Here is a 24,177-nt window from a genome sequence, read left to right as displayed (position 1 = left end):
AATTACTTTTTTATTAATATTATTGTATTATAAATTTATCATACGGTAATTATATTAAATTATAAAAGTATTATTTATTTTTATTATGTAAATTTATAGTTTATTATAATTTTATATTTTTATTTAATTATTATCGATTCAATCAATTTGAGTATTAATTTATCGGTTGATATGAGATTGATTATTGATTTGGTTGCGATAACTATCCTATATATGAGAATAAGAACCTTAAAATGGGGTGGCGAAATTGTTCATGGCTAACTAAATCGGCAACACCAAATGCCAAGTGGGATCATCCCAAATATTCCCTTTATTATGATTGGGACGTGACATGCTCAAATTTAATTACCGGCTTCATTTTCTTCAATTACCAAATTTTACAGAATTTCATGGTAACCTTATTCTCAATATGATTTTTCTTATTTTCTACCTATGTCACTGATCTCTATTATAAGTGTATATTAAATTAATTATTTAAATAAAAAATATATAAAAATATAAAATATATATTAAAAATAAATTAAATAATATATAAGATTATTTTAATATATTTATATTATAATTGTTATGATTATTATGATATTTCAAAAAATATTGGTAAAATTAAAATAATATTTTTATAATAACGCTTTCTAAAACGTCCTGCTACAAAGATGCGACTAAAATATAAAAATATTATTTTAATTTATTATATATATTATCGAAATTGGGTTTAATTTATTAATGTTGGATTATTAAGATAGAATCTACCAATTCAAGATGTCCACGTCAAAACCAAATAAAGAAAGAGAGACAATTTAATAGGGTTAATCAAAGTAATTGATTCCTGCTAGTACAAACCACCTATCAAATAAACTTGGCCATTGGCCAAAGCCAAAAGAGAAAGGACCTGTATTGTGTACGTATATAAATAGAAACATTTAGTTATTTTAGCATAGATATTACAATAAAAACATGTTCCAATGTGCATTGTTATATTATTTAATTTGGTATTGATGTCGGTTCCAACTTGCTTCTCCATTTCTCTGGCACCACCGACTAGCCCACCGGCAATATGGTTCTCTCCACACACAACACAAACCATATATGGAGGCTTGCGCCGGCAAGGTTCTGTGTTCACACTAGGCCAATTGCCCCATCACGTATAGGGAATATTAATAATTAAGATAAAATTGGAGGATAAAAAGGAATTTTTGCTTTTTGTATATTTATTTAAATATTGAATTTATCTCATTTGAAATTACTTCTTGTAGAAGTTCTCATACTCTTAATTAACACCGACTGACTCTTCAATGGCGGCTGTGAAACCAATTTGAACCTTTCCATCATTCTCTTGCATATATATATAAGGAAGACAATTTCATAAGGTTGTTGAAATTTGATACTTAGAGAAGGCATGTATTTATTTAGTTGCTTACTATTATAGAACAAGCTAATTAAGCTATTATTATTATTGGATTGCATTGAATGTGTATTGCAAAGGTGGCGAATCCTCAAGAGAAAGGAAACAAGGTTGTTGAGAAGAGGGAATTGGAAGTTGATGAGAGGATAAACAACAACAATTCTACGTTGTCATCATCAATGCATATGATATTCCCAGGTTTGAATAGGGAGGAGGAGATGTCTGCCATGGTTTCGGCTTTGACCCATGTTGTCTCTGGTGAAGTTCCAACCAGTGCAGGTGACGATTATTCACTTCCAACAAGTAACATGGCTTATGGTTCTTCAACATTTTCTAATTATGTTGTTGGAAGCGGCTCTTCTTCTATCAAGAGAACTAGGCAGCAAGATGATATATCCTTTGTTGACCACTTCTCTTCATCACATGGTGTAACTTCTTCATCCCCTACTACTATTCATACAAGTAAGCACCTCATATCTAAATTTTTTCCCTCTAAATCATAGATTAAATACAATAATAACTATTTTTTTAGATCAATAGTGAACAATTCGATTTTTTTTAGGGAGTACAGAATACTAGTATCAAGTAATTAAATTTAATCTCCTTTGACATTACTGTTAAGGACCAAAATCAACACAAAAAATAGATTAAATATTAATTTTACATTTAATTTGATATCTTATATTCTTATTTATAGACATTTCATTTAACATGCCTTAAATAAATATTAACTTAACTATTTAACATGTATACAAAATTAACTTTTTAAGGATAAACTTTTAATATCAAATATTGAGTTTAATTTAAATATAAATTATTTTTATATAAATTGATAATTAAAAAAAATAAATAATAATTAATTAAATTATTTAATAATTTTGATTATTAATTTTATACGAAGATAACTGTCGATCTATTTTACTTTATAAGATCATATTAGTCATATGGTTTTTAAGGTTACAAAATTAGTTACTTTACAATAAAAGAAAAAAATTTTTAACAAAAAAATATTATTGACATTATAGTTTACAATTCTAAAATGAAGTGGTAACACAAGACAAACTCTTCCTAATATTGAATTGTGTATATTATGCAGCAATGAATAGAGAATGTTCAAGAGAAAGTGGAAGTGGGAGTGGAGAGGTGGAAGGAGAAAACAGGGGAAGGACAGTCTATGAATACAGAGCAAGAGAAGAGAATGTGAGAGAGGAAGAGCCAAGAAGGAAATACAGAGGCGTGAGGCAGAGGCCATGGGGCAAGTGGGCAGCCGAGATCAGAGACCCATTCAAAGCCGCCAGAGTCTGGTTAGGCACCTTTGACACTGCCGAGGCCGCGGCCAGAGCCTACGACCAAGCCGCCCTCCGTTTCCGGGGCAACAAGGCCAAACTCAACTTCCCCGAAAATGTCACGCTCCTCCGCCACGCGCCACCGCAAATCACTGCTTCTTCGCTCGTGGCCATTCCAACTTCCACCGAAGCCATTGTTCACAGTGAGCCTCTTATTAGCACTACTTTGCATGGTTTTTCTTTTTCTTCTTCTTCTTCCGCGGGTTTGTATGGGAATTTTCCCACCATGGATTCCACTATGACGGTTATGGCTTCAAGTGTGGCTTCTCATCTTCGTCATTCTTCTCTGTCTTCAACGCAAGCTTCGCCGCCGTTCTTGTCTTCCTCTTCTGCGTTCGGTTCCACTAAGCAGTTGCCGGCGGCGTGGTCATCGGCTTCCGGTAACAGCTCTTCTTCGTCGGGATAGGTTTTTCCACCGTTGCCGATTAAGATATATGAACGTTTCTCTTTTTTTTTAGATTTCCCTTATTATTTTGTGCCGTAGGAAATGTTTACTGGCTCATAATTCTTGTCCCAATCTATTGTTTTGGCAAGCTGAAAAGTGAGGTTGAGGGATGAGAATTATTAACTATTAATTTTGCGTGAATAAATGCGTACTTGAGTTTCTAGTTTTTGGCAATCATATGAAATGAAACCACTTAACTTCGTGATAGATTAATTTAAGGTATCTTATTTGAATTCTAATGAGTTTCATTTAGTTTTAATGTAGGTCAACATTAAATAATTAATGGAGTATTTTATATGACAGTAATACAAGTATAACGTCGATAATTTAGAAAATAAGTACAAATTATAGAGGCACAAAAATTAACTGTGAGTGCATCAATTTCTTACCATTTAAATTAAATATTTTCTATAGAACTAAGAAAAATGATAAATAAATGTATTAATATAGCACAGTTGATTTTGTGCCTTTGGAGCTTGTACTTATTTTGAAAATGATCGACCTTGTTCTTGTATTCCTATTATGTAGGACATTCCATTGATTATTTAACTTTGACCTCTTAGTAAAACTACACTAAAACTAAATAAAACCTTTTTAGATTCAAATATGTCATTTTAAATCTTAAGAATCAAAACATGATTATGCCCAAACGTAGAGTACATATTTAGTACTTTACTCAAAATTTTTTATTTAAAAATTTTTTTAACTTCTTCATAAACATTTAAAGAATTTTTTAAAAATTATAAATTTAATTTTAAAAATTATTTATAAACATATTTAAATTAGTTCCGACTAAGATTGTGTTCTTTATTTGTTTGACTATTATTTTTTAAGGATTTAATTTGGTTAATTGTGAATAAGATACAATTTGGTTTAAGGTTCAAGAAGTTTTGAGACAATTTATTTTGAGGTTTAATATATATAATTAGAATTTAATTTTGCCATAAATTATTTTAAATAATTATTTAATTACATTTATTTTTTTAACTGGTTATTCAAACAATTAATGTAAAAATTTGTTATTTTTACTATTATATTTATAGTATATTAAAATTAGATTAATATAATTAATAGTGAGCTTGTAAAAAGAGTATAAATATAATGGTTTATATGGATGTATTTTCTGGTAATTTGTGTATAAAACTAAATATAATATGGGTATAAATTATGGCAAATTTGTAAACCCCGTTAAATTAGTAGATAATTAGTCAATAAATTAGTTTTTAATAAGAAAAATTAGAAATACGAATATTATATTAAATTAGGATAGAGTTCATCAAAACGAGAATTTCGACACTAATTTCGAAAAAGCGATCCAAGATTGGAACGAACAGGCCGAACTGGTTGAATCGGACCCAAATCCGACCGTGGGCCCAACCGGGCCAGCCTTTAAATGAGCCCACGTTCCTTTTCTTCTCGATTTTGGCTACAGCAACGTGAAGCACACAGGAGAGAAAGGAACGCCGAAAACCCTCGGCAAAATTCAATTCACCGTAACTTCTCCGTCCGAAATCCAATCGCCGCACCGTTTGCGACCACGCGTTCATTGGGTCGAGCTCTACATTTCTACCAGAACAATTCTATTGGTAACTTGTTTAATCACTCTCAACCCTCTTTTCCCCCAGTTTTCTCATTTTCAATGGGAAGGTTGAATTTCTTTGATTTCTGATCTTTTAGGATGGAATTAGCTTGAGAAAAATGTTCATTCTTGCTTATGTGAAGCTTGGGTAAGGTGATGATATGATAATTTTATTTTAATTTCATTGAATTTGAGTTTTGAGTATTAAATTGGATATATATGTGTTATGAATTTGTATTAGGTTGTGAATAAATTATTGGAGCTTGAAATTGTGGACGTTGGAATTTTTGGTGGAGGCTGGGATTAGTATTTTGTTGGGTTCGGAGCTGTGTTTGTTGTGAGAGAGAATTGATTTGGTCGCTACATGAGAATCGGCCAAGGTATGGTTTAGGTTTCTTACATTTAATATATAATGTTCTGTGAAAACTTAGGCTAGATGACCATAAGATAAGTTGGACTGCAGGTGTATGTTTAATGTTTAGTAATTTGTCGTAAAATATACTTGGTTGTGTTTGTGGATAATTAGTGATTGATTATGGATGGTGGTTTTTATGTTGATTTGGAAAGAACTATGATTGAATATGTTGAATGTTGTTGTTAATGAATATATTTGGTTGAGTGTTGTTGCTGGGAATTGTGTAATATTATGGAATGGAGATTGATGAAATGATGTAGAATTTATTGAGTATTAATGTTGGTATTTGAGTTGATATTGTTAGAATTGGAGAAGAATGGAATGGAACGAAAATGAGGTTTTCAATTGTTTATCAACTTTTGGTTTTGGGCTGAACTTTGGCAGGATATAACTTGGCTTCCGGAACCTCAAATTGACTTCAACTTGTTTTAAATGAAAATTCGATTTGTGAAGTTTATGTCGTTCGAAGAACGGAAGAAAAATGATTTAAAATGACCGAGATATACCCTTTGAAAGTTTGAGTTTATAAACTGTGTTTTAAACCAAATTCTGCAGCTTTGTTTTCTCAATTCAGTTACTGTTGCATCACTACTGCATCTGCCTTATTTTTTTAAAAGACGTACACCCACGCGTACGCGTCACCCACGCGTACGCGTCACCCACGCGTACGCGTGAAGTGGATTTTTGGCGATGCGTACGCGACGAGTTCCATGCGTGCACGTAAGGAGTAAACAAGCCTGTTCACGCATACGCATGACCAACGCGCACACGTGACATGAAGTTTACACCTACGCGTACGCATGACAAAAAGACACGCGCACGAGCTACAGTTTTACATTTCCACGTGCACATGTGAGTCACGTGTACGTGTGATTTCTATTTCAGCAAACATGATTTTTAATATTTTAAACTAAATTTCAAGCCTCTAAACCTCTATTTTCATTCCTTTAGTCATGAATATTAGTGTTAAACTTGGTAATCAGGTGAAGCTAGGAAATGAGGATAACTTGGAGGTAAAGTAAAGTTGAAAAGTGATGATTTGATTGTGAGATGTTATGGATGAGGCATATATGATACTTGATTGGATGTTCTGATGAAAGATTATGTATGAAGTTTGGCTTGAATGATTTAATGATCTGAGATACGAGATTCTTTGGGTAAAGTGTCGTGGCTTGCCACCACATGTACCAGGTTAAAAACTCAATACTCTGTTGACCCTATGACGTAAATGTGACCGGGCACTATATAAATTCCCGGGAATGTTACCCCCATTGAGTAATATTGATTATTTGAGATAAAGCTATGCATAGACTCTTGGGGATGCACGTCTGGGGACAGTCTAAGTACAGTTCAGACTTGTCAGATTGGCTGGATAATCGATAGATGAGTCTCATTAGCCATAGGACAGGCATGCATCATATGCATATTATTTGAACTACTTTCTTGTGTTTTAATTGGGTGTGCCTATATGTACTTGCCATGTTAAATGTGTATTTGTTACCTGCAGTAATTGTAACCTTCTTGTGCTTGCCTTTATCTATCTATTTGTCTGTGAAAATGCATGATGGAGTTGGAGGTATGGAGGAATGGCAGTATGGGACTCAGATTTAAGGTTAAGTTAGGTTTAAATATTCATAGAAAACCACCTTTTCTGGCTCCTGTTTAATACTTTAAGCTCTATAATCTGAGTGTTGGCATTCTAGGATTGCCTCTGGCATTTTCATGGCGTTATATATTATGTGTGTGGCACCTTTACCATACTGAGAACCTCCGGTTCTCATTTCATACTATTTTGTTATTTTTCTGATGCAGGTTGAGAGGCACCTCGTTAGGCATCTGGGCTCCTGAAGCGAAGTGGTTACTGGGTTATTTTGTTGTACAGTAATTTATATATATGTACTTAGCTTTCTCTCCGCATAACATGTTATTTTGATCCTCTTAGAGGTTTTTGGAGAGGCAGGATTTTGTTTATGTATATTTGGATTTTGGATATATATATATATATATATATATATATATATATATATATATATATATATATATATATATATATATATATATATGTAAATAATCTCCGGCCAGCCTTGACTTTGCGGCTGAGTTAGGAGCTTGTCATTTTGTATCTTTGGCTCTCTATTCCTACTTTTTTTATTTTATGTTTGATGGTTATGGTTTTCTTCACACGCAAGTTATTCCGTTTCCAGAGCGTTACGCTTTTATTTCGCGATTTTTATTCCCTCCATTCTTCAAGATTCTTAGCATATTATAATCCTTCTGCTATTATATGTACACAATTTATTTTAGATGTCATAGCGCCTCACCACCTCTGTGTTATATCCTAGGTGTAATGCTTTGTGTGGTAGGGTGTTACAAAATTTATGTGCATATATATAAATTTACTATGAAAACCTATAAACTATACCATTTCGTTAATATTTAAGAGTTTTTAACAATTAAATTTAATTAAATTGATTTAAATTTAACAAAAATTACTCATATAATGTGTGTATAAATTATACACTTTTTTTCTTCACGATTTTTTTCTTTTCGCATGTTTTTTTTTATTTTATTGTAGCTGCTGTTGTATTTTTTGTTATTTTTTCTCTTCCTCTTCTATATAGTGTTATTGTAGTTTTTTTGTTTAATTTTTAATTTTTATTTTTTTAAGAGCGTGAAATAAAAGAAAATTACGAAAAGATAAAACAAGAAAAAAAAAGAAGAGGATAAATGTTTTGAATTGTGCAGTATTTATAAAAAATAATAGTACTAAACTTTGTTAATTATGACACAAAATGTTTTTTAATTTTGACATAATAATTTTTTGATCGTGACACAAATTTTTGTTAAAAAGTTGAAATAAGAAGAATTATGAGAAGGTGAAATAAGAAGACGATGAAGTCGAATAAAAGAAATTTTGAATTGAGTAAAACTTATTAAAAAAATAGCACCGAAAACATTTTAATCATAACAGAGAAAGTTTCTTAATTTTGACACTTTTTAACCATCATAAAAATTTTTTTAATTTTGACATCGAAATTTCTCAATCACGACACATAAAATTTTTTAACTAATTAAAAGTTATCAAAAAATTTCTTAACTCGTGTGATTCCTTGAAAACTTCTTGTATCATTTCTCAAAAATTTCTGTATCATTTTAAATAAACAATGTTGTGTATTTCTATCATTGAACTTATTGAGTGGTATTAAACTTATAAGAAATTTAACCATTCCTGTATCATGTGCAACAAATTAATATATTTCTTGTCTATATTTAAAAGTATTTTGTTGGTTGAGTAAATTAATGTTTTGAACTTGTGGTTTTTTAAACATTTTTTGTGTCATTTATAAAAAAATTTCATGTTATTTTCAATTAAATGATGTATTTTGTTATTATTGAATTGATTGTGTGATATTGAATAAATATATAAGAGATTTAACTGTTTCTATGTTATTTGTAATAATTTGATATGTCTTTTGAATCTAAAACACATTTAAATATGTTTTATTGGTTGAGTAAGTCAAGGTTCTGAACTTATAGTTTTTAAAAAATTGTGTCATTCACCAAAAATTCTTATGTTATTTATGACTAACTAAACGATGTGCTTTTGTTATCGTTAAATTAATTGTATAATATTAAAATAAGAAGATGATGATAATAAAAAAAAATAAAAAAAAATTAAATGAAAAAGAAGAAAAAAAGAAAAATAAAAAAGAAGAAAAAGAAGAGATGGTAAAAACAAGGAGATGATGATGATTACGATAATGATAATAAAAGTGGAGAAAAAGAAAAAAAAACATATGTAAATTTAATTTGGTTGGCCTTGGTTCAAAAAAAAAGTTTAATTATCTAATATTTCTACAAAACATAAAGAATTATGTGATTTGTTTAAATGTAAATAAATCTTGATTCTCTATAATCTCTTTTCAAGTATTTAATATGTTAATTTAGTTTTTTATTTGTTATTTTTTGTTCATTCGTAATAAATAAATCAACACTAAGTTTACTGTTATTTTGTGCTATTCTTTTTACACATTTATTGTATACTCATGGTATATAAAAAATAAATTTTTTATTTTTTCTATTTTTTATTAATTATATATAATATAAAAATGAAAGATTTATAAGAAAGATGTATAATATAATATTATTCTTTCTTTTATTCTCAATTTGAAAGGACTTCTATTGAATCGTGTTCTTAAAGAGTTTAATAGTTCTGCCTATGAATATTACGCCCAGACTTTATCAAGTTCACAAATTGAAATTCAATCTTTTAATTCCGTTCATGAATATTATTTCAATTGCGCATGTGGTTTTGGTTTTATTTGAATTCGCGTCTTGTCAAGCATAGAATATTAGAATCTTTCATTCATATCTGAAAAATAGATGACTCAAATGGTCCCGAAGTAAACTCCCGTTTATTTGGTGTGGTACAATGACGAACTTTATTTTTGTTGATCTTTATTTTACTGAACTTGGCATTTAAGAATATAAATCAAGATAGTTCATATTCAAATAAGATTGATTTTGACCAAAATTTAACAAAGAATCTAAGAAATCAACTTATTCCAATAGAAATTAGTTCTAGGGTAGATGTAGATGTTGATTATTATTCGGATTCCATGCAACATTGCAAGACAAGGGAAGATTCGCCCAGTTAATCAATTACTATTAATTAGAGAACAATGCTTGAGGTGCCTTTCAGTATATTTCTTCCTTGCGTATGAGCAAAGTAATATGAAGCCATTATTTGCTTTGAAGTGTTCTTTTTGACCTTTATACGACCTCTTAGGATCCAACATGTTTGCACGCAAAAGAGCTTGGTGAAGTGTTGAACACCGAAGTAATCATATTCTTGTGCAAGTAATTGAGAGCCTTTCAAACAAGTATTAAACAATAGAAGAGTTCTACGAAACAATTCTTGACTAAAGTGTTAATAGAATATTTCAATGAAACAATTTCTCCGTTCACTATAATTAATTGTGGGGTCATAATTTTAACTCTTTCTCGCTAACTTATTTGAATTTTTTTTACAGAAAGCATTAATATATTTGTACGAATCAAACGATACAATAAAGAAAAAATAGCAAGATACTCGGAGTGAGCGGACTGAGAATGAGAAAATTAAATAGATAATTATAAATGAACAGGGCTCAATTTCTGCCCAATGCTACAAACTAATCCGGTTTGAGAATCCTGTCACAAGTCAGCGGTTAAGGTATGTACGAGTAGTGTACAACAGTAAGAGAAGAATATATCCAGCTCTACCCTGATTACATGAATGACGAATACAAAAGGAAATAAAAAAACAAAAGAGGCATACCGCTTAATGCAAAATCCTCACCAATGTAATCAGTCACAATTCAAAAGAACATGTAAGGCACCTCAAGTCAAAGTCACATCTATAATGGGGTTCAACCTGCAATTTACCAAGACACGAACATTGTGAATTTGTGATCAAGACGGGAAGGGGCTAGTAGGAATGAGGAACAAAATAGAATCAATTTACTCTTTAAGCCCGCTTTTTCCCTACCTTCCCCCTCTATAACCCCACCTCAAAAGCACAAACCAAGTAAATATGGAGTTAGAGGAGGAGGACAGAGTTGTACCTGCAACTTTAATTGGTGATATGGGCGTCCTTAAGCCTTCAAAGCAGCTTTATGAATCATAGTTTCTTTGTGTATCTGATGACAACTTTTCTCCACAAGATCAAGCAATTTCTCTAAGTTTGCTGCCCATGAGTTGAGAATGTCATTGCTATCCTTAGCAGTCTGGAAACAAACTATTCCGGTGGGCCTATCAATCTTTGCAACCAGTGCCTTGGACACAACCATGTCTGACAGATGCTTTTCAGCTTCCTGAATTCAGCAGGCAGAATCGGTTAGGATCTTTATATTTAAAAAACATTTGCAACAATTTGCCTGTATCTCATTAAGAAACTAGAAAATAACCAGCATTATGTGGCCAATGAACTAAAGTAGCATAATAACATAGGCCAAACAACCTCTGCTCAATAATGATAATAATGGTAAAACTTACGTGCAATTGTCTTCACGTGAAATTGATAATTGAGAACCGTCGGATGATTTTGACATGTTTGACTAAATTGTCATCTAATAATTCTCAATTATCAACTTCATATGAAAACATCTGCATATGAGTTTCTACCAATAATAATAATAAACAACCTCAGTTGTCTCCCGTCTCCCCATCCCCTCTTTCTCCCTAACAGCCAGTGTACAAGAACTTGGATACTTCTTGTCTGAAACACTATACCGCAGTAAATACCAATATGTAAGCCCAAACAGAAGTAAAGCAATTATCTAGCACAACAAACTTCTAATATATAATAAGAACAAGCATTACAAACCTGAACACTGAGACACAAAAGCTCTGCAAGTCTCTTCAAAGTAATCCTTGCATAGTACTTTGATACGACAATAATATTCTGAATAATAACCAAAAAAAGAAAAAAGAAATATCCTCGTTAATGCTCGCATCCTACATGATGAAGTGTGAAAACAACACATACCCAAAATACATCCCAAATTCCCAACCATATGGGAAGGGTGACCCTTGGCAAAAGGAAATGTAAAATTAGAGATAATTACATGTTCAATTATTCTTTCCTTCAGATCTTCTGCTGCTTTTTCACCCAAAGACTTTCCAAGATTCTTTTCATTTTCAAACTCATTCTTGTATGCATCCCAAAGGCTTGTCCATTGAATAACCTCCATGGTGACCAACTGTTTCAACAGTAATCTATGGCATACCATAAAAGATAAGCACTCGATTACAAGGAAATGATAAACAGAAACCTGTAGCAGGATAGCATGGAAGAACAAAATAAGGAAGACATACTTAAAGTTTGGAATCTCAGACAGATTCTTATCCTCCAAGGTGGAATTGAGAAGACTTGATTGCATTGGATCATGTGGTGCTAGAACCAAGTGCCAACATATTTTCCTCAGGATCTACGTGTATAAGGAATTATTTAGAAAGCAGTCACAAAACAATAACATATAAAGCAGATGAAGAGAAAGAAAGGAAGGCCTACTGGAATCCACTCGGCAGGATTTTCTTTGACAGATGGAATTTCGTATATTGCCTTGTAGCAACGACAAATTTCAAGATAATCATTTTTGTGGGAATAATACCTTCAAGGGTAACAAAAACAACCATAAGACAACAAGCTTTTATGATCAGAACATAGCCATTGCCATTTAAAAAGCTATTAGTTGGAAAGAAAATAAGTGACCATAAGCATCATATAGACACAAACTTGGCTAGCTGGAAGGAAAACAAGTGATTATTACATATCAAATTCGTGCCTTGAAAGCCTAAAAGCATCCCAGGGGAAATGAAGTCCTTTACATCTAATTTCATCCCTCAAAATGATAGAAAATAAAAAAGAACTACCATTCAATGCTCCAACAGATTCCTTCCCTTCTAGACTATGTTTCTCAAATAAGAATCATTTAGATCAAGTTCTCACTTCTTACTGAAGTAAACCTTAAGAAACAAGAGCTAGAGACAAAAAGTGAAAGAACACACGCAGGTAAGTACTTTTATATAAACAGAAAGTCATTAGCGACGCCTGTTTATTTATTGGGGTGGAGTTGTATCCCTCCTTCACATTATGCCTCATAATGCCAGAACAAAAGGATATATCCTGGATGTACTTGTGAATTGAGTTTATGAAAGGAAGGGACAGGTTAGAACAGTCCCTTCCCTTCCAAAACCTAAACTAATAAACACACTCTCAAATGTTAAAGCACCCTCCCCCATCCCTCTGAAAAAAATACAGCAGAGCACTTTGAATATCTATGTGATGTTAAATACATCTGTAAATCAAACAAAATGGAAAGAGACGATAGAGTCATAAAGGTCAGCAACAATATTTGTTACTAAACCTGATAGAAACAGGTTTGGTTTAGTTTACAAGAGGAGAGGCAAATAGTCTATCAGCTGGTTTTAGTTGTTTTAGTTCCTAATTACTGTTAACTGGCTATCTGTTTGTTCCCTTTGAGCTGCACTAACAGGCATAAGGGCAATAGTCTTAATCCTAGCTGCTGCCTATAAATACTAGTTGATCAGTTAGTTTTAGTTTCGGTCAAAATTCTGTTAGATCAGTTAGAATAGGAGACGTAGTTGGTAGTTCCAACAGTGACTTCCAATAAGGGATTGTGATTTGCAATCCCTAGTTCATCAATAAAGCCTACCAATTTTGTTACTACCTGATCCTAGCAACCGGTATCAGAAGTCCACAGATCCTGGAAGCTTGTGGTGAACGGTGCAACCACGATCGCGGAAAACGGAAGGGAGAATGGATGCAACAGAATCGCAATTTGATCGCTTTGAGGGTTTGTGTCGCATGCTGCAGGAGATGTTGCAGTGGATTGACGTGCGCGTGGATTCCATGGAGCAGAGTGCTCCAGTCCGTCACCAGTGGAGTTCTTTGGCGTCGCACCAGGCCACCGGTGGCTCGTAGGGGAGTAGAAGCACGACGGAGCAGTGGAGGAAACTCGAGCTCCCAATTTTTCGTGGCGAGGATGCCATGTCATGTATCGAGCGTATGGAGCAGTTTTTCTTGCTCAGAGGTGCCGGAGGAGGAGTGGCTCGCAGTGTCATCGTTCGCCATGGAAGGCCGCACTTCACATGGTTCTGGTGGTGGGAGGCAACCGCACCGACACTGTAGGGGCAGTCCCTCCGGATGGTGTTACTGTGTCACTTCCAACCTGAGCGGTTGCAAAGTTCCTATCAATCGCTGTTGAGGCTGAGACAAACAGGCACCGTGCGAGACTACGTTGATCAGTTTGTGCTGCACGCGCATCCTCTGCGTCTGCAGGGTCTAGCTCCAGAGTTGTTGATGGATTTGTTCTTGAATGGGTTGAGGCTTGAGGTGAGTGAAGAATGCAGGCTGTTCTTGTTCTAGACTGTGGATGAATTGATGGAATTGGCGCAAAAGGTGGAGAAAGTAACATGGTGCTGTGGACTGCCCCTGTCTGCGTTGTGGATACGCCTATGACACAGAACTTCATTAATAACAAGCCAATACTCGCAGCGGCGTCGACGGGTTCGGCAAGCAAGGGTCCGGAGTCAGGGGTGGAGCCTCCAAAACAACAGGCAGTGCGGCACCTTAGCAATGAGGAGTACAAAGCTAAACATGCACGAGGCAAATGCTTTTTCTGCGATAAACCATACTCAGCAAAGCATGTGTGCAAGAAAAGGAATTCAAATTGCTGATTACGGAACCTGACGCTGAGGAGGGGGATTGGTTGGATCTCTCTTCACATTATGCCTCATAATGCAAGAAACAAAAGCATATATATTGGATGTGCTTGTGAATTTGAGTTTATGAAAGGAAGGGACAGTTTAGAACAGTCCCTTCCCCTCCAAAACCTAAACTAATAAACACACTCTCAAATGTTAAAGCACCCTCCCCCATCCCTCCAGAAAAAATACAGCAGAGCACTTCGAATATCTATGCAATGTTAAATATATAACTGTAAATAAAAAAATATGGAAAGAGACGGTAGAGTCATAAGGGTCAGCAACAATATTTGTTACTAAACCTGATAGAAACAAGTTTGGTTTAGTTTACAAGAGGAGAGGTAAGTAGTCTACTTGCTGGTTTTAGTTCCTAATTGCTGTTAATTGGCTCTCTGTTTGTTCCCTTTGAGATGCACTAGCAGGCATAAGGGAAATAGTCTAGGGAAATAGTTTTAGTCCTAGCTGCTGCCTATAAATACTAGTTGATTAGTTAGTTTTAGTTTTGGTAATTCTGTTAGATCAGTTAGAATAGGAGAGGAAGAACTCCCTCCATAGTTGGTAGTTCCAACAGTGTGTTCCAATAAGGGATTGTGATTTGCAATCCCTAGTTTATCAATAAAGCCTACCGATTCTGTTACTACCTGATCCTATCAAAACCACATCAAGATTCAAAACATCGCCCAGTAATAAATTTCTATTTAGACTGAACAATAAGCAACATAACGGAAAGTATTGATTAATTTACCGAATCATTAATTCGTAATACATCCGCTTCAACTCTGGCAGAGATGGTATATCAGCAGGAGCTTCTTCAACAACACTATCACCTTCTTTAGGTTTTTTCTTTTCCTTTGAAGCATCAGCATCAAATACTCTCGTACTAATTTTTCTTGAAAGTATTTGTGCACGAACATAATCTTGACGGTCTAGGCACAAACGAACCTGCAATATTTAATGCAAGAAAATCCTTATTCCACAGCTAAAATGCAACATCAAATTATGGCAGATGTCATCACTAAAGGAAAGAGAATGATGTCTCATACTTGTTCAAGAATGAAAGCAATTTTCTCAGTTTTTGCCATGGCACCAAAAGTTTCCACCTGTTATGAAGGACCATTACATGAGTCAACTGACTACTAATTGCATAATCAAAACCATCACAACATTCAGCATCCACACCAACCGCAATTTCTTGCATCAAATCAGCAGCTTCAGCTATAAGCCCTTGTTCCTCCTTAATCTTGGCAAGTTTTTTGACCAATCGAGCTCTCTCAATCTCAACATATATCTAATAAATGATACAAATGTCATATGTACATATCACTCAGCAGACAACAACAGAAGTTAATAAGAAGGAAAACTGTGAAAACATCACAAGCTCACCTTCCCTGCAGATACACTGTTCAAGGTTTTGATGAGTTCTATACGTGTTTCAATATCTGGTGTTTCATCAATATATTGCATTGCCTGCTGGACCATTACTGTGACAGCCTGTGAACAAAAAGAACAGGTTTCTCAATGGCAGAGCATATCATGTTTCTTGCTCCACTTAAAAGAAACCTTTATCTTTATACTATCTAAAATACAACCAAATTGCATTCCGGCATATCAATCCAGCATTTTGCTTCACAGACAAACCATAACAGATGAAATTACATTTCCCAACATGACGCGTTTAATAGAAACCTTAACCTTCTTTTCTACCAGCCCTAGATTCTCATCGATTTTCAGAACAGAAGTTCCATTCTCATCCACACAATATATATTACAACATATAGATGCAGACACAAAATACCCTTAATTACATATAGCAACCCGTCATAAAAGAAATGGCAGCAGCAGCAGCTGAATCCCTAAACAACTTAAAAGACTTCAATTACATAATCAAGAATAAAAAAGAATGGAGGATCCTGTGTACGGTGTACCTGCTTAAGCTGACCACGTCGTTTGGACAAGAGAACAATCTGGTCGTTGAGAGTTTTCCAGTCTCGCGCCTCAAGGCAGAGCCGGAGAATATCGGTGACGGCCTTCCTTGTGACGGCAACGTCCCCGGCGAGCCTCCCATGCTTCTCTTCATTCAACAACTTCTCTATGGCCGCATCTAAATTCCCCGAGTTTCCCTGTCCCAATTCCAATCATATAATATCAAATATCGGAATTTCGCCACTGCTATTAATAATTGATAATAATAATAGCGATAGTTCAGCGCGGCAGCTCCATCGACGTAAACTAAACTAAACAGCATTTACAGTGCAAGAATAACATTATAAGATCTGAAGCTACTCGAATTTTAGTTTGTTGAGGAATCGAGAGAGGCGTATACATACCATGACCATGGATGTCAGCTGAGCTGAGAGATCTATTAGCTAACGCTTTCCAACAGGAGCGACGTCGCCGATTACCGATTCTACTACTCAAAAGGAAACGTGCCAGAGGGGACAAGCCAAGCCCTTCTTTTTTTTTTTTGGTGTGTACCAGGGTATCCATCAGGCCGGAAGCCCAATGACTAATCCCTCGGGTACTGCAGAGGCACACAAAGTGGGCGACCCTCCCAAGCAAGCAAACTCCATTCCCATCCTCCAGTGAGTATCGAACCCGGGAGAGATGGTTAGCCAAGCCCTTCTTTGAGTAACATGGAAACCATTTTGGGCTTTTAGGCCCAATTAGTTTCAGATGTCATAGTAGTGGTCCAATTGTCAAATATGAACCCTGCTCATCATCATGCCCTTCTAATAAAATTGAAAATTCCAAAACCAACTTGATTTGGTTAAATAGTCTATTCATTCATTAGAAATTTAAATTTCGTCTTATGCAACAACAAAAAAATTTAAAGATTTCAAAGCCGTCTTTTTTATAATTAGCTGATAATTCTTGTAAAAAAATATAAAATAGTTTATATACATGTAGATAGGCATGCATGTAATTTATAATTAAATTATGCTCTGTGCATTTTACACGATTTTATTGCATGATATTAAAGATAAATAACTTGATTATGTAATTAGAATGAGTAAATAAATAGGATTAGCTGAAATAAAATAAATTTTATTTCATGCATTTATAAATAATCCAAAAAAAATACAGCACAATGTATGCATATTAGTTACACAATGAATGAAAAATCTTTAGTTTATTTAGGATTAATTACTTTTTTCGTCTCTAAGTTTTGGGCTGAAAATTAAATTTATTTTTTATTTTTTTATTATTAAAATCATCCCTAACGTTATAAAACATTATAAAATCATCTTTTTGTCCATAAACAATATTTTTTAGACAATTTGACCCTTAAACAAAAACAAAAAATATTAAAAAAATAAACTACCACATCTCATCCCTCCCATCGAAAACAGAGAAACAAAAAAAAAAAGAAACCAAAAGACGCAGAATAAAAGAAGAGAGAAACAAAAAGGAAGAAAAAAGAAAAGGAAATAAAGAAGAAGGAAACAAAGCAGAGCAATAGTCGGTGTTGAGTCATCGGCGCCAATCACCGCCGTGTAGAGCTCTTATGGAGCCTTAACTCGAAGCGGAGACTCGATCTGGAGAAGTTATAACGGTTCAGATCTGTCCGCAAGAACTAAATCGGAGTGGAACTGGAAACATACGGGAGGGGAGGAAGCTTTCTGTCGTCATGAGTAGAGGTTCTGGCGAAGATGAGCCAGGTAGTCACGAGTCGCTGCAGCTGTCCGTCGTCTTCGTCGTTGCTTCGGTCACGAGTCACGAGTTACGGTGGAGGTTCCGGTGAGGACTAGCAAATGCTTTCTTTCATGATCACCGTTCAGCGAGAGAGATCGAGGGTTGTGTTCATATTCTCTGCTTGAAGAGGGTTTCTTGGGATAGAGAGGGTTTGGGGTTCATGTGGCATGTGGATCTGGAACCTCTGGGAAGAAGGAGATGAAAAAGAGAAGACTTGTTCTTCATATATGGAACTTCTGGGGTTCATGTTCTCTCTTTTTTCTCTGTTCTCTCTTCTCTCTTTTCTGCGTTCTCTCTTGAGTTTGAAGGATTGGATTTTTGAATTTTTTGTCTTGAATTTGAATGTAGTGTTGTTGTTGATGGATTTTTGAATCTAAATATGTTGTTGTTGTTGATTCTGTGTTAGTTTTGTTTGATTTTTTTGGAATTAAAAAAATAGTTAGTGGTGTTGTTGTTATGGATTTTTGAATTTGGATATATTGTTACTGTTGATTCTGTTTGATTTTTTTAAATAAAAAAAATACTTGATATTGTTGTTATTGAAGATTTGTGTGGAGACTAAAGAAGAAGATGAAGAAGAAAGAAGATATGAGAAGATGGGTTGTTATGAGAAGAAGAAGATGAAGGGTTATTGTTGTAAGTGAGAAAGGAAGAGAAAAGGAATCTGTATTTGGTTACATTTTTTTAATTTTTGTTTAAGGGTAAAATTGTCCAAAAAATATTATTTTTGGACAAAATGATGATTTTATAACGTTTTATAATGTTGAGGATGATTTTAATAATGAAAAAAGATCGGGGACGATTTTGATTTTGAGCCAAAATTTTAGGAACGAAAAAAATACTTAACTCGTTTATTTAATATAACATTCACCTAAGATTCTAAATAAACCGTCTGATTACATTAATTAATAAAAAATGACAAAGATAATTTTAAAGTATATACTTATACAAATACAAAAAAGATAAATTAAAGCAAAATTGTGATAAAAACTAAAAATTATCATGTTATCATGAACTCAAACAAAATACATATTTTTCAACTAAATATGATATCTTAATATTACATCCATCAATATATTTAATTGAATTGGATCATCCGTAACAATAACTGAAAATCAGCAATATCCAAATTTATTCATGTAAACAAAACAAACATAATAGTAAATACTATTTAAGATCTGCAACATTACTTAACTTCTCATTCTCATCAACAATCATACAAGTTTGTTGAAAAATATGAACAATACAATTAATATTAATAATTAAAAAATAAAATAATTATGAAGATAAATTTTGTTATTTAACGCAATTTTATATATTATTTTTTAGGTTTACTATATAATTATTATACAAAATTTTTAACTAAATAAATTGATCAACTAAATTAGTTGATCAACTCAGATGATAATTAGAATCTTAGTTAATAATACAAATTTTAAAAGAGAATAAATTTTACACTACTAATTCTTTAAAATTTCATATATATATATATATTATTTGAAAATAAAAAAAATAACCACCAAAACTATTTTAATATTTTTCAAACATAATATTTTTGAGTTTAATAATACATAATTTTACTAACATAGTGAACTTAAGTTATTATATATTTAGTCTCCTTATATAGAGAAAAATCTAGTAAGATAAATTATTAATTGAACATTACTGACATTAGAAAATTGTATTTGAAGTATAACAACTATAAAGTAGTATATATTGACTTTATGCTGATCAATTTGAATAAAATGAAAAATTTCAAAAATAATATTCATCCATCATAATTTATTTGTAAAACTTAATAGATAATATTCTAGATTCGAATTTTAATTTATTTGTAAATCTCCTTAAAAAAAAAATCAAATTTTATCTATTACACAAACAAATTAAATAAAAGATCAGATATTCAATTCAAACCCTGAATTTATAAAGAAAAAAACTTTGTCCAAAATCTGATTAGTCAATATATAAATCAGAATAATAAAAACTCAAACTGGTACAATAACATAAGAATTATAAACACCTTAATGAAAATTAGTCCAATTGGAACAAAGTACATTAACCCTTTGCCTGTTGGCCTCTCGCAACAACACAGTAGGTTCAAAAGGCAGGAATACTAAAAAGTTTGATTCTAAACTTAGTTTGAAAGATTAATTATTAATAAAAATTCATATAATTTAAAAAAAAACTTGCATACATAAAAATCTAAAAAAAATAAATGATAGCTTCAACAAAGTAAATGTATTTCGAGAATATTTTATGAATATTTTTTTTTTTACTTTTGGATAAAGTTCTAATTTTATTAAGGGGAATATAAGGCATTTTCTTTTATTTTTAACTTTTGTTAAGCAAGTAAGAAATGACAAGAAACTTCCAAGCCAATATTAAGAGAAAAAGAATTTGTGAAAAATATGAAATTAAAACATGGACGTGACAAAAATGATATTTGTTTTTTAGGTGCATTAGTATTTTGGCTAGTGTAAAATTTATGCATTTTTAAGAAAAAATATTTTAAATCCCAATCTAAAAATTGTAAGTAGATTTTAAGTTGAGTAACAGATCAAGTAGTAAAAATCATTCTATTAAAAAAATGGTGCATACAAGATGAAATAATTAACTATGATGCAAAGAGAAATAAAAGAATAATAATTTTCAACTCTTTTAAACTTTTTGTATATAAATATCTTAAAAAACCTACTGATGAGATTAATATAATAGTATTTATATTTACAAAATTGAAATTTTATTTGTTTACAAACAACTAAAAAGGGAATATTAAATCTATAAGCACAATAACTTTTAATACATTCAAGACTGTAATTTAATTTTTATTTTTAGAGATTAATACAGTAGTGGATATTTTATAGTAATTTATTGACCTAATTTTGATATTTTTAGAGTGAAAGTGAGCTTGGTAATTTTATTATGTATCTTTGCATCAAGATAAAAACAATTTATGATTGTGATTGGATAAAATATAGCATGTGCGACAGAAAGGATAAAAGACCATAATAAAGTAACAGACTAACAGTTATTAGGGTTGGATGAAAAAAATATAAATTTTGATTCATGCAAAGGAATCCGTTAAATTACAATTTGAGAATTGTAATTAAGGTAGGCACTCCAAACTCTAAATGAAAGATCATTAACATTTAAATCTTACAATCAAGGAATCAACATTTTAGAATAGTGACATATTGTATAAGAATTTATTCTAGGAATTGAAAAATAGCAAAAAAGAGACCCTAAGAAAAATCAGGAGCTCTGCAATACCCACACAAGTCACATTTTCAATAGAATCCTCTCTTTTTCTCTTTCCCTTTTTTTCCTTTCAGGACTACATGCCTCAACATCACGATGACCATAAAGGTCAATTTGATCAACCTAAACAAATAATTGCCAAAGTAATACAAATGTTTGAATCTTGTGGTTAATAATATTTGCTATTACTGTAACACCCTACTACACAGAGTTTTACGCTTAAGTCGTAGAACAAAAGTAGTGTGGTGTTACGGACCTCTAAACAGCAAAATAAATACATAATAGAGAAAAGGATAATATAATATGAGCCTTGAAACAAAACGGTAAACAAATTCCGCAAAAATGAAAAAGCGCAACGCTCAACGGAAAAGATTACTTGCGTGCTAAGAAACCTTATAAGAACATGATAGAGATAAGCAAAAGAATAAAGGAAAGCCAAGGAAACAGCATAACTAGCCCCTGACTCAGCCTGTGAAGCTAAGGCTGGCTGGAGGATATATATATATATATATATATAAGTATTCCCAAAATACACCAAAATATCAAAGTAAACTCTTATCTCTCCCTCAACCTCTAAGAGGAGTAGCATACATAAGTTACTTAGAGAGTAAGCTAAATACATATATACATATATACAAACAGAAAATTCAAAATACACCCAAGTACTACTTCGCTTCCCAAGATCCAGATGCTTAGCGAGGAGCCTCTTGACCTGCATCTGAAAAATAACAATACAATACGGAATGAGAACCGAAGGTTCTCAGCATGGTAAAAGTGCCACGCGTATAATAAATAAGGTCCTGAGAATGTCATAGGCAATCCTAGAACTCCGTTATTCAGTTATCCAACTTAAGTACTAAACAGAAGCTATAAACAGGGGTAGGTATTCTAAATCTACCTAACTTACTCAAGTTCAATCCTAACTAACACCAAACTATTTTTCCATTTCCTCCATCCCTCCATCATCCTTAATGTAACAGAAACAAGCAACCAAACAAGTTCACACACAAGTAATGAGCAGATAATACAAATAGCAAGTATAAAAGGTAGCAGGTGATATATATCAATTAGGCAAAACCAGGAAATGCATATCAATCAAAACAAACAAATGCATATGATGCATGCCTGTCCTATGGCTGACGGGGCCTATCTGTCGGTTATCTAGCCAACCCGACAAGTCCGAAAACCTTAGACTGTCCCCTGTCTTGCATCCCCAAGAGTCTATGCATAGAGTTCACATTCATTCATCATGTAATCACTCAATGAGGGCTATCCATACCCGGGAATTTATACGTGCCTGGTCACCCTTACGACGTAGGGTCAACAGAGTATAGAGATTCAACCTGGAACACGTGGTGGCGAGCTACAAATTTTTACCCAGGAAAACTCGTATCTCAGATATCATTATTCATAAGCCATGGCAATTATTATCGATACATCATCAAATACCAAGCCTTAGCGTTAAACTTCGTTAACATTCTTATTTTCTTCATAAAAGCCACTATTTACAACTTCACCCTCAAGTTATTTTGTTTTCCTAGCTTCTTTTATCTAATAGACCTAGAACCATACTCTAAGCCTTAAAGGAAAGAAAATGGATGTTTAGAAGTGGTAAATTGGTTTAAAAACAGTCAAAACTAGTTTTTGCAGCAGGCAGCATCCACGCGTAGGCCACGCGCATCGTGGAGCGTAAATCAAGTCACGCGTATGCGTGAGTCATGCGTACGCGTGAATATCCACACATACATACGCATGTCTCTCGCGTATGCGTCGCCAAAATTCCATGCCACGTGTACACGTGGTGGCTCACGCGTGGATGAGTGTCTTTTAAAAAAATTTGGCAGAATGCCTTGCAAGCTTGCAGCAACCAGATTTTAACCCCTGCTTCACAGTTTCATATATCAAATTTCCATTATCCATAACTTTCTCCTCAAAATTCCGTTTTTCACAAAATTGATATTGTTTAAAAATTTACAAAACCATCTTTCATTTGCAACAAACCACAACTCAATCCAAAATTTGAGGAGTAACTTATGGACTTCCAAAGTTCATCAAAAACCGATTTTTAACCAATTCCCAACCAAACCTCATTTTCATCGACTTAAGTTTCTTACCATTAAAACTTGTATTATGATACTATATCAACTCAAATCATCAACAACCATTGCCAATATAACCTTTAACCAACTCAACAAACCTTGATCATCAATAATTATCCACATTTACTTCATACATCAATGACCCTTCATTTGTTTATATCAACTCTTCACCTATACCAACCTTCATCATGTATTTATCAATCTTCCATCAACATATACCAACTAAATGCCATTAACATAAATCAACCCTTTATACACATTAATCCATCAACTTCACATAACAACTCTTTATTAACAAACACCAACCATAATCCATCAACATATCAACATCAACACAACCCATTATAAGCATGTCCAAGAGCATAAATTAATAACCACAATACCTCATAATTTCAATATATGTTCATCAACAACTTATTCCAACAATATTACAAAACTACTCATTAAATGCAATTAACAATTCAACTTATCATATGGTTCCTCTAACCTAAGTTTTCACAACACCGTAAATATTAAACGTGCGAAACTTAAACCATATCTTGGCCGATCACTTAGTGTCACCCAAGGCATCCTCACAACACAAATCACAGCCCTCCAAGCTTAATTAAAACATCCCCAAAACAAGTCTTGATCACCGATAAGCCTTCAAGTACTCCCAACTAAATTCCAA

General features: G+C 33.0%; 2 protein-coding genes and 1 long non-coding RNA gene across 8 annotated transcripts; 2 read left to right on the top strand and 1 right to left on the bottom strand.

Annotated features, from left to right (window-relative positions):
- Positions 1-949: 949 nt before the first annotated feature.
- Positions 950-3,400, top strand: LOC112715861 (ethylene-responsive transcription factor ABR1). Of its 3 annotated transcripts, XM_025767681.3 has the most exons (4): positions 952-1,107; positions 1,254-1,367; positions 1,483-1,864; positions 2,499-3,400. In XM_025767681.3, exons 3-4 carry the CDS (start codon positions 1,582-1,584, stop codon positions 3,152-3,154), a joined length of 939 nt encoding a protein of 312 aa, XP_025623466.1. In that variant the 5' UTR covers positions 952-1,107; positions 1,254-1,367; positions 1,483-1,581; the 3' UTR covers positions 3,155-3,400. The 3 variants fall into 3 exon arrangements, with proteins under 3 accessions (XP_025623465.1, XP_025623466.1, XP_025623464.1); XM_025767680.3 differs by having other exon boundaries at positions 950-1,367; XM_025767679.3 differs by lacking the exons at positions 952-1,107; positions 1,254-1,367 and having other exon boundaries at positions 1,375-1,864.
- Positions 3,401-4,186: 786 nt separating this feature from the next.
- Positions 4,187-7,183, top strand: LOC112718284 (uncharacterized). 3 transcript variants are annotated; one of them, XR_011866326.1, is made up of 4 exons: positions 4,187-4,779; positions 4,871-4,925; positions 5,014-5,152; positions 7,000-7,183. It is a non-coding gene; the product is annotated as an uncharacterized lncRNA (long non-coding RNA). The 3 variants fall into 3 exon arrangements; XR_011866325.1 differs by having other exon boundaries at positions 4,189-4,779; positions 4,871-4,920; XR_003160740.3 differs by having other exon boundaries at positions 4,193-4,925.
- A 3,117-nt stretch (positions 7,184-10,300) lies between these two features.
- On the bottom strand, positions 10,301-17,155 carry LOC112715859 (26S proteasome non-ATPase regulatory subunit 12 homolog A). 2 transcript variants are annotated; one of them, XR_011866724.1, is made up of 12 exons: positions 16,785-17,128; positions 16,383-16,577; positions 15,841-15,948; positions 15,641-15,745; positions 15,501-15,557; positions 15,203-15,399; positions 12,242-12,341; positions 12,046-12,158; positions 11,796-11,946; positions 11,373-11,632; positions 10,794-11,042; positions 10,301-10,603 (listed from the first exon to the last, which is right to left on the bottom strand). XR_011866724.1 is itself a non-coding variant. In XM_025767678.3 (12 exons), the coding sequence occupies exons 1-11, from the start codon at positions 16,791-16,793 to the stop codon at positions 10,824-10,826; spliced, it is 1,332 nt and encodes a 443-aa protein (XP_025623463.1). In that variant the 5' UTR covers positions 16,794-17,155; the 3' UTR covers positions 10,301-10,603; positions 10,794-10,823. The 2 variants fall into 2 exon arrangements, 1 of the variants encoding a protein (XP_025623463.1); XM_025767678.3 differs by having other exon boundaries at positions 11,555-11,632; positions 16,785-17,155.
- Positions 17,156-24,177: the final 7,022 nt, after the last annotated feature.

This window comes from Arachis hypogaea, chromosome 10, assembly GCF_003086295.3.
Source record: "Arachis hypogaea cultivar Tifrunner chromosome 10, arahy.Tifrunner.gnm2.J5K5, whole genome shotgun sequence".
In the NCBI taxonomy this organism is placed as follows: domain Eukaryota; kingdom Viridiplantae; phylum Streptophyta; class Magnoliopsida; order Fabales; family Fabaceae; genus Arachis; species Arachis hypogaea.
Note: the sequence above shows the minus strand (reverse complement) of the source record. Positions and strands in the feature narration are given on the sequence as shown.